The 11,820-nt window shown below is 38.2% G+C and overlaps 1 protein-coding gene across 1 annotated transcript; it reads right to left on the bottom strand.

Annotated features, from left to right (window-relative positions):
* Positions 1 to 9,606: 9,606 nt before the first annotated feature.
* Positions 9,607 to 11,349, bottom strand: LOC124031288 (trace amine-associated receptor 8c-like). Its single transcript, XM_046342361.1, has one exon. It carries the CDS (start codon positions 11,303 to 11,305, stop codon positions 10,331 to 10,333), a length of 975 nt encoding a protein of 324 aa, XP_046198317.1. The 5' UTR covers positions 11,306 to 11,349; the 3' UTR covers positions 9,607 to 10,330.
* Between the last annotated feature and the right edge of the window lie 471 nt (positions 11,350 to 11,820).

Genomic DNA, 11,820 nt, shown 5'->3' with positions numbered 1-11,820 from the left:
CAGTTCTTAATGTAAAGACTTAAAACTCAAAATTCTGTAAGAGCCTACCCAAAGGGGAAGCAGGGTAGCCTAGTGTTTAGAGCGTTGGACTAGTAACCGGAAGGTTGCAAATTCAAACCCCCTAGCTGACAAAGTACAAATCTGACGTTCTGCCCCTGAACAGGCAGTTAACCCTCTGTTCCTAGGCTGTCATTGAAAATAAGATTTTTTTCTTAACTGACTTGCCTAGTTAAATAAAGGTTAAAAAAAAGAAAAAAAAGGAGGACATGTGTTCACTTTCAGCTTCCTGTGTCAACCGGAAGTGCCTTAAATTTGAGTCACAGGGGCTGTTTCGAAGGGTTAAAAAGGTCAGCTCTTTCCAAAACGTCATGCGTGTGATTAGAAAACCCTCATGAACTGTAAATCACTCATTTCTTCCAACAGCTGTCAAAGAAAAAACTCACACACACACACACACACACACACACACACACACACACACACACACACACACACACACACACACACACACACACACACACACACACACACACACACACACACACACACACACACACACACACACACACACACACACACACACATAGCAAGGATGGAGTGACACAGTGCGGGGCTTAAAGACACACAGAGCCTGCAATGGCATTGCCATAAATTCTAGGCAGTGTCGAGTTCAACGAGATGCCTCGCTTGGTCTGAGCGCAGCGACCGTGATAAAAAGTAGGCCGATAAAGAAGCCTGGCCCTAAATTTCAGGTGCTTTTGGGGGACAGCGGCGGAACCGTTAGGGTTAGAAGGACATTTCAACCAGTGCAAGCCTAAACTTGACTGTGTGGCATTAACCATTAACAGTGAAAACAGGTTTTTCATCTCACAGTTTACAATGATATCTCTCCAAGTAGGAATACATTGCCTGCTCCCCTAAATTCAACCTGAAGCCTATGTGGGTTATGAATGCCTTACGAAACTGTCTTCGATGACGATTCATCAGGCCACTATGAGGTCTACCTGTGTTGATTCTAAGCTTCCTGGAGCAACCGGAAGTGATTAAATTCACCCTAAAGATGTTTTGATATACCAAACCAGCAGTTTGTGAGACACTGCATTCAATCCTGTGTAGATAGGTCAATTCTGAACGTAAAGACTTTAAACTCAGGATTCTGTAAGAGCATAACCCAAACAGGATATGTGTTTACTTTTAGCTTCCTGTGCCAACCGGAAGTGCCTTAAATTGTGGTCACAGTGTCTGTTTCGAAGGGTTAAAAAAGTCACATCTTTCCAAAACTTCATATGTGTGATTAGGCAACCCTCAGCTAGGCCTACACATAATGTCTCAACTGGACCCCCAACTAGAATGTTACTACGTGTTTTATGTTTTTATTATGGTTTAAATAAAAGGCGCTGTGAATTTTGGGCCTGCTCTGGAATATTTGATATTTGGCTTCTAAACGAGTTTGAAAAAGTGGGTGTGGTATCCGTTTGTATCAGTTTGGTGTCAGAATGATGTCTAATTGACTGATGGATGGTGACTTGCTGGCTATGTTTAACTTGTTGACACACCCCATCCCAGTAGCGGGATAATTGTCATCAGCAACGCTGAATAGCATAGCGCTACAGTGAAATAATATTACTAAAAAATATTAATATTCATGAAATCACAAGTGCAATATTACAAAACACAGCTTAGCCTTTTGGTAATCCACCTGTCGCTTTACAGCAAAAGCAATACAAGCGTTTGTGTAAGTTTATCGATCGCATAACAAAGCATTAAGTACACTTAGTATCAGGTAGCTTGGTCAAGAAAATCAGAAAAGCAGTCAAATGAATTGTTTACCTTTGATGATTTTCAGATGCTTTCACTCACGAGACTCCAAGTTACACAACAAATGTTCCTTTTGTTCCATAAAGATTATTTTTCATATCCAAAATACCTCCGTTTGTTTGTCGCGTTATGTTCAGAAATTCACAGGAAAGAGCGGTCACAACAATGCAGACGAAAATTCCAAATAATATCCATAATGTCCACAGAAACATGACAACCATTTTTTATAATCAATCCTCAGGTTGTTTTTATAATATATATTCGATAAAATATCAACCGGGAGTGTAGGTTTTTCAAAAGGACCGGGAGAAACAATGTCCGCTTTACTCTGTTATGCAAAACTGAAACACTTCAGTGAGCAGGCCTTTCTAATCGACCTGGACCTGGCCGGGGTATCCTGGAAGGATATTGATCTCATCCCGTCAGTAGAGGATGCCTGGATATTTTTTTTAAATGCCTTCCTAACCATCTTAAATAAACATGCCCCATTCAAGAAATTTAGAAACAGGAACAGATATAGCCCTTGGTTCTCCCCAGACCTGACTGCACTTAACCAACACAAAAACATCCTATGGCGTTCTGCATTAGCATCGAACAGCCCCCGTGATATGCAGCTGTTCAGGGAAGCTAGAAACCATTATACACAGGCAGTTAGAAAAGCCAAGGCTAGCTTTTTCAAGCAGAAATTTGCTTCCTGCAACACTAACTCAAAAACGTTCTGGGACACTGTAAAGTCCATGGAGAATAAGAACACCTCCTCCCAGCTGCCCACTGCACTGAAGATAGGAAACACTGTCACCACTGATAAATCGACCATAATTGAGAATTTCAAGAAGCATTTTTCTACGGCTGGTCATGCTTTCCACCTGGCTACACCTACCCCGGTCAACAGCACTGCACCCCCAACAGCAACTCGCCCAAGCCTTCCCCATTTCTCCTTCTCCCAAATCCGTTCAGCTGATGTTCTGAAAGAGCTACAAAATCTGGACGCCTACAAGTCAGCCGGGCTAGACAATCTGGACCCTTTCTTTCTAAAATTATCTGCCGAAATTGTTGCCACCCCTATTACTAGCCTGTTCAACCTCTCTTTCCTGTCGTCTGAGATTCCCAAAGATTGGAAAGCAGCTGCGGTCATCCCCCTCTTCAAAGGGGGGGACACTCTTGACCCAAACTGCTACAGACCTATATCTATCCTACCATGCCTTTCTAAGTTCTTCAAAAGCCAAGTCAACAAACAGATTACCGACCATTTCGAATCTCACCATACCTTCTCTGCAATGCAATCTGGTTTCAGAGCTGGTCATGGGTGAACATCAGCCACGCTCAAGGTCCTAAACGATATCTTAACCGCCATCGATAAGAAACATTACTGTGCAGCCGTATTCATTGATCTGGCCAAGGCTTTCGACTCTGTCAATCACCACATCCTCATCGGCAGACTCAACAGCCTTGGTTTCTCAAATGATTGCCTCGCCTGGTTCACCAACTACTTCTCTGATAGAGTTCAGTGTGTCAAATCGGAGGGTCTGCTGTCCGGACCTCTGGCAGTCTCTATGGGGGTGCCACAGGGTTCAATTCTTGGACCGACTCTCTTCTCTGTATATATCAATGAGGTCGCTCTTGCTGCTGGTGAGTCTCTGATCCACCTCTACGCAGACAACACCATTCTGTATACTTCTGGCCCTTCTTTGGACACTGTGTTAACAATCCTCCAGGCAAGCTTCAATGCCATACAACTCTCCTTCCATGGCCTCCAATTGCTCTTAAATACAAGTAAAACTAAATGCATGCTCTTCAACCGATCGCTACCTGCACCTACCCGCCTGTCCAACATCACTACTCTGGACGGCTCTGACTTAGAATACGTGGACAACTACAAATACTTAGGTGTCTGGTTAGACTGTAAACTCTCCTTCCAGACCCATATCAAACATCTCCAATCCAAAGTTAAATCTAGAATTGGCTTCCTATTTCGCAACAAAGCATCCTTCACTCATGCTGCCAAACATACCCTTGTAAAACTGACCATCCTACCAATCCTCGACTTTGGCGATGTCATTTACAAAATAGCCTCCAATACCGTACTCAACAAATTGGATACAGTCTATCACAGTGCAATCCGTTTTGTCACCAAAGCCCCATATACTACCCACCATTGCGACCTGTACGCTCTCGTTGGCTGGCCCTCGCTTCATACTCGTCGCCAAACCCACTGGCTCCATGTCATCTACAAGACCCTGCTAGGTAAAGTCCCCCCTTATCTCAGCTCGCTGGTCACCATAGCATCTCCCTCCTGTAGCACACGCTCCAGCAGGTATATCTCTCTAGTCACCCCCAAAACCAATTCTTTCTTTGGCCGCCTCTCCTTCCAGTTCTCTGCTGCCAATGACTGGAACGAACTACAAAAATCTCTGAAACTGGAAACACTTATCTCCCTCACTACTAAATACATTGTATATAGACTTGTTTGTACTGTATTATTAACTGTATGTTTGTTTTACTCCATGTGTAACTCTGTGTTGTATCTGTGTTGTACTCTGTGTTGTATCTGTTGAACTGCTTTGCTTTATCTTGGCCAGGTCGCAATTGTAAATGAGAACTTGTTCTGGTTAAATAAAGGTGAAAAAAAAATACAAAATACAAAAAATAAAAAATCCCCAGTTTGATTAACAGGTTTAATGTAGCTTTGTAATACAATTGTTGTAATTGCTTCTTTCATTTAACGATAGACTGGCATTACTTATCTCAGTGTTCTCATCAATATATATATATATATATATATATATATATATATATATGATATATATATATATGATATCATATATATATATATATGATAATAATAATAATATATGGCATTTAGCAGACGCTTTTATCCAAAGCGACTTACAGTCATGTGTGCATACATTCTACGTATGGGTGGTCCTGGGAATCGAACCCACTACCTGGCGTTACAAGCGCCAGGCTCTACCAACTGAGCTACAGAAGGACCACATCAAAAGATACATGTGGTACTGATACAGAATGATTTGGATGGATTGGACTTGAAGGACTTGGAGAAGGCATAAGTCTGTTGTTGTTCCATGTTATTCAATGATAAATAGTTTGTAAGTATTCTAATAGTACATTCTGAGGAAGTCGTCAGTCGTTCTATATGTTGTTAAACACCTCCCTCTAGTGGCTCAATTGTGACACAACGTCTTCATCAAGTGTAGTAAAGTTGAAATGTACAATACTCCATGATATCAGATAACATCCAAGTCTATCAAACTGGTGTATTGTGTAAGTAATTGAGGGTTAAATGCAAGAATATGCAATTAAGGGTAACACTATAATGTTAAGTAAAAAAACACATTTGTAAGCCATTTACAGTTTGTTCACTATATATTAATCATTACATAACTAGAATAGGCATTAAATAACTAGAATAGGCATTAATGATTAATACTGATGGCTCATGAAATATGGTTAAACCAATGTATGTTGCCTAATATAGTGTATTGTCAACAATTCAATAATATATTTAACCAAAATAAGTATTTTTAATAAAAACTAAATGTACCTATTCTTAGTCCACCATACTTTTTACTGACATATCAACCAAGTGGTTAAGCACATTCTTTGACAATTCTTGTTTTTCAGCCTTTTTACATTTTGACTATTTATCACAGCCATATTCCTACTACTCAAGGTCTCTATTAACAGGAATGGTGCTATATTAATCCCTCACCAATTGAATTCCTGCCTTGTGTCTATGTCTGGTGACTGCTTTTGAGTTCTCTTACAGCCCTTTGAATGTGCAATCCATATATCCCATATATTCTTAATTCCAGTCCTTTACTTAGATTTGTGTGTATTAGGTATTTGTTGTGAAATTGTTAGATATTACTTGTTAGATATTGCTGCACTGTCAGAACTAGATGCACAAGCATTTCGCTACAACCACAAAAACATCTGCTAAACACATGTTCATGTGACAAATAACATTTGATTTGATTACTAATGAGTGACTGCAATCCACACTTTGGTTTTGATAGTCACTGCCAACAAACAAGAATGTTATTATTTTCAGTTATAGATGTTAGCATCCTTCAGCTCACTACTACAACAATCTGACCTTTTTGTAATAAAATGTTCAATATATTTCCTTTAACATCCTCTGCGTTGTATCCACAGATATTGATACCGGTACACCCTGTATATTTACATTTACATTTAAGTCATTTAGCAGACGCTCTTATCCAGAGCGACTTACAAATTGGTGCATTCACCTTATGACATCCAGTGGAACAGTCACTTTACAAGTATATAGCCTCAATATTATTATTTTACTACTGCTCGTTAATTATTTGTTACTGTTATTATTTTTCTTAACTTATTGGTTAACGGCTTGTATGTAAGCAGTTCACTGTAAGGTCCACACGTGTTCGGGCGCTTGTGACAAATACAATTTGAAATGAATCGGAGAAAATGTACCTTTTCTCTCATCTCTAACTACTATTTGTTCATTTGTGTGTGTATGTGTATGTGTGTGCAGGGATATCCTTTATTATGTACTTCTTTATCGCTTGGCAATTTGGTCGTGACATCTATTGACCTCTATGTTGCTGTGTGTGATCCCTTATTGTACCACTCTAAAATAACAATAACAGGAACTATCTGTTGTATATCCATTACCTGGTGTTGTTGTATCATATACGATGCTGTTATTATAAGTGCTTTGTCAATATGCAGGTACCAAGTTGGTATTTGACAGAATGTTGTATTGTTGAAGGAATAACCTGGGTTAATATAATTGACTTTGTATTTACAATGGTTGTCACGTGCTCTATTATTATAACACTTTATATGAAAATCTTTGTGGTGGCCAGATCACAGGCCAGAAAGGTATTTTCAAAAGAGGCTGCCAGTGTGTCTGGTGTTAATACTGTACAGGCAAATAAGTCTGAGAGGAAAGCAGCAAAAACTCTGTCTATTGTTGTTTTCAACTATTTCATTTGTTGGATTCCAACTCTATTTATTTCATTTTTTCCTCCTTTTTAATTGATAATTTCGTATCATATTTCATCATTTTTCTGCCACTTGTTAATTCCTTAATTAATCCAATAATTTATGCTTTCTGTTATCCATAGTTCAAAGTGACAGCTAAACTTCAGCTTCTTCTATAAAGGACATTGTAGTCATTGTTGATTGTGTTCTCCAAATACCTAAGGCTGTGGTTGTTTCATGTTACTTAATGATAAATGGATTGTCAGCATTCTAATAGTACATTCCGAGGACGTCATGAGTCGTTCTATATGTTGTTTAACACCTCCCTCTAGTGGCTCAATTGTGACGCAGCATCTTCATCAAGTGGAGTAAAGTTGAAATGTACAATACTGCATAATATCAGAAAACGTCCAGGTCTAAATACATTCTGTATTGTGTAAGTAATTGAACATGTAAGAATATGCAATTATGTGTAACACTTTATAATAACATTCAGTAATTAACCATTTGTAAGGCATTTAGAGTTTGTTCACCATTTAATATTAAGGCCTTATTTGTGAAATGTTATTCAGCTAGGTTTTCACACATTTATAAATAACTACTACAGTATATACATTAGTTATTCAACACAACAGAGCATGAGACCACAGCAGACACTTCAACCTCAACATACTGGGTATGAACAGTACCACTCATCTCACTACATCACTGCTGCCAGGTCAGGGGTCACACCAGAGCAGCTCTCTCAGATACTGTTTACTCTGAATTAATTTAGAGATTGGGTAACACACTAAATAGTCTATAATGGATTAGTAAATATTTTATTCATTTATTTATAATTACTCCCATTTTAATTGTGTAAGTTATTTATTCACACATTTATGAACAGCTTTCATAGTATGTAATGGTTTATAAGATCATTCATCAGATGTTTAATACATGTTCTTATAAAACATCTACTAATCATTAGTAAAGTAGTTTTCCAGTCCCTAATCTAAAGGGAGGACTATTCATACTTTCTTAATACTTTATAAATGTGTTGTACAGTGACCGATGTAATATATGCTTTCACTGTAAAGCATATCGTAAACAATGAAGAAATAAACAGAGCAAAGTACAGAGAGATCCTTGATGAAAACCTGTTCCAGAGCACTCAGGACCTCAGACGGGGTCAAAGGTTCACCTTCCAACAGATCAATGACCCTAAGCACACAGCCAAGACAATGCAGGAGTGGCTTGGGGACAAGTTTCTGAATGTGCTTGAATGGCCCAGCAAGAACCCGGACTAGAACCTGACCGAACGTCTGTGGAGAGACCTGAAAATAGCTGTGCAGCGATGCTCCCCATCCACTCTGACAGAGCTTGAGAGGATCTGCAGAGAAGAATGGGCCAAACTCCCCAAATTAAGGTGTGCCAAGCTTGTAGCGTCATACCCTGTATTCGCTGGCAAAGAAGCTTCAACGAGGTACTGAGTAAAGGGTCTGAATAGGGTAAAGGGTCTGAATACTTAGGGTTCTCCGGAGGATGGTGTAGTCTGCCAAACACATCACCGAGGGCACCCTGCCTGCCCTCCAGGAAACCTACAGTCCCCGATGCCACAGGAAGGCCAGATCATCAAGGACATCAGCCACCTGAGACTGAAAAACAGCTTCTAGCCGACTACCACCCGTTTACTCAAACCTGCATCTTATTTGTAAGTCGCTCTGGATAAGAGCGTCTGCTAAATGACTTAAATGTAAATGTAAATGTAGAGGATGTTGCCCTAAGTACATAGACATGGTCACTTTAATAATGGAACACTAGTCACGTTAATAATGTTTACATACTGCTTTACTCATCTCATATGTAAATACTGTATTCTACTGTATTTTTTGTCAAAACCACTCAGACATTGCTTGTCCAAGTATTTATATATTTCTTAATTCCATTATTTAACTTTTATATGTGTGTGTATTGTTGTGAATTGTTAAATACTTCGGCACTGTTGGAGCTAGGAACAAAAGCATTTCACTACACCTGTATGTGACCAATACAATTGGATTTTTAATTGATTTTGTAGTATATTGAAGGTAATAACTCTTGAAACGTAATGTTTAGTATGTTAGATATTGGTTCCCTTACCCTATAAGCAGTCTCTGAACTGATCTTTGTCTGTGCCACTCTGACATTGCTCATCCATATATTAAAATATTCTTAATTCCAGTTATTTACTTAGATCTGTGTATATTAGGTATTTGTTGTGGAATTGTTAGATATTACTTGTTAGATATTGTTGCACTGTCAGAACTAGATGCATAAGCATTTCGCAACACACATGTTTTTAACCAATAAAATTGTATTTTATTTGATACTAATGAGTGCAATCAGTCACTGCCAACAAACAAGAATGTTATAATTTTCAGACAAACACGTTACTTCCTTCATCACACTATTACAACACTGTGACTGTTTTGAAATAAAATGTTCAATATATTTTGTTTAACATTCTCTGTGTTTTGTGCTTATTTTTTAACTATTGATATATTCTAAGTCATGTTGAATCTTTAAGGAGCATCCGGTAGTACTGGAATATCTACCAACAGCATGTCCATCTCTTTGTGATAAATTACACTGGTCACTGTTCAAACATTTATGAAGTATTAAGAAAGTATGAATAGTCCTCACGTTAGATTAGGGACTGCAAAACAACTTTACTAATGATTAGTAAATGGTTTATAAGAACATGTATTAAACATCTGATGAATTATCTCCTGAAACATGATTACATAATATAAAAGTTGTTTTAAAAATGTGTGAATAACGAGCTTACAAAAATAAATATGGTAGTATTGATAAATGAATTGTGAAAAAAGTATTACCTAATCCATAAGAAACTATTTAGTGTGTTAACCAATATCTATAAATGTGAGAATACCGAGCTAAGTAACATTTCACAAATGTTGCCTTAATATCAAATGGTGATCAAACTGTAAATGCCTTACAAATGGTTTATTACTGAATGTTATAATAAAGTGTTACCCACAATTGTATATTCTTACATTTTACCATCAACTACTTCCACAATACAGCAGTTATTTAGACTTGGACGTTATCTGATATCATGCAGTATTGTACATTTCAACTTTACTACACTTGATGAAGACGTTGTCACAATTGAGCCACTAGAGGGAGGTGTTAAACAACATATAGAATGAGTCATGACGTCCTCAGAATGTTATATTAGAACACTAGATACTATTCATCATTAAGTAACATGGAACAGCCACAGCCTTAGGTATTTGGAGAACACAATCCACAATGACTACAATGTCTTTTATAAAACGAGCTTATGCATTCTTATAACTTCTCCAAGTCATTTCATTCCAATCCAGACAATCATTCTGTATCAACACCACATGTATCAATCATGACAACACTGAGATAAGTCATGTCGGTGTATTGTTACATAAAATAATTACAACAATTGTAGAACAAAACTGTATCAAACCTATGTTTGCCGAACTAGGGAATCATATTATAGGAACTATAAATGTCTTATCTTCAAAGTTAAAATAAGTTTAGCTGTCACTTTGAACCATGGATAAAAGAAAGCATAAATTATTGGATTAATTAAGGAATTAAAAAGTGCCAGATAACTGGTGAAATATGATATTAAATGATCACCTATAACAGAAACAACAAAGTAAATAAATAGAGATGGAATCCAAGAAAGGAGATAGGTGAAAACAACAATACCTAGAGTTTTTGCTGCTTTTCTCTCAGACTTATTTCTCTGTTCTGTTTTAACACCAGACACACTGGCAGCCTCTTTTGAAAATACCTTTCTGGCCTGTGATCTGGCCACCACAAAGATGTTCATATAAAGTGTTATAATAATAGAGCACGGGACAACCATTATAAATGCAATGTACATTATATTAACCCATGTTATTCCTTCAACAATAACACATTCTCTTAAACACATACTGGGTGCCTGTACATTTACAAAGTTTTGTATAATAACAGCATCGTATATGATACAACAACACCAGGTAATGGATATACAACAGATAGTTCCTGTTATTGTTATTTTAGAGTGGTACAATAAGGGATCACACACAGCAACATAGCGGTCAATAGATATCAAGACCAAATTCCCAAGAGATAAAGAAGTACATAAAAAAATAACGTAGAAATGAAACACGCAGAAATATTCCCCAAAACTCCAGCATGGTTCCAATATTGCTACAGTCATTACTGGTATCACAATCAGTCCCACCAGGAGATCTGACACAGCCAGAGAGAGGATGAGCAGGTTGGTTGGAGTGTGGAGCTGCTTGAAGTGAGAGATGGAGATGATCACCAGTACGTTCAAAAATACTGTAACTGCTGAAATCAATGAGAAGAAGATGTACAGTGTTATGTAGATAGATGTCGATAGCAAAGCCTTTCTGCAAGAAGAGTTTCCGTCTTGAAAACAGTATTGAACATCTTCATGTTTCTCCATTTGTAATAACATGTAAAAATGCTGATGTCCTGCTCCTGTTTGGTCCTGTGTGTGACCCTGTCAGGTCCACCTTCTGACAAACTCTGAGCTCTGCCTCTATATTTATCCCTGATTTACTGACAGACACTCCCCTCCCCAGCTTCTCTCTGCAAACACACACACACACACACACACACACACACACACACACACACACACACACACACACACACACACACACACACACACACACACACACACACACACACACACACACACACACACACACACACACACACACACACACACACACACACACACACACACACACACACACACACACGCATGCGCATGTGTGCACAGAATTGAACAAACGGTTGGATAAACAAATCATTTGTGAAAGCATGATGTAATGTATGACAGGATTGGATGTTTCTGTGCCCACCAAGCCTGTCCTTCAGCCTTACTGATGGTTAGAGATGTGTAACGTCGTTCTTTGTTTGTAGAAAGAGAGTCGGACCGAAATGCAGCGTAGTGGTTACTCATGA

Source organism: Oncorhynchus gorbuscha, linkage group LG01, assembly GCF_021184085.1.
Source record: "Oncorhynchus gorbuscha isolate QuinsamMale2020 ecotype Even-year linkage group LG01, OgorEven_v1.0, whole genome shotgun sequence".
Classification (NCBI taxonomy): Eukaryota; Metazoa; Chordata; class Actinopteri; order Salmoniformes; family Salmonidae; genus Oncorhynchus; species Oncorhynchus gorbuscha.
The sequence above is the reverse complement of the archived record's forward strand: the minus strand, read 5'-3'. Positions and strand labels throughout refer to the sequence as shown.

Bases quoted from the DNA above. Each gene is read 5' to 3' on its own strand.
- LOC124031288 (XM_046342361.1), bottom strand. From the start codon at position 11,305: ATGTTATTACAAATGGAGAAACATGAAGATGTTCAATACTGTTTTCAA.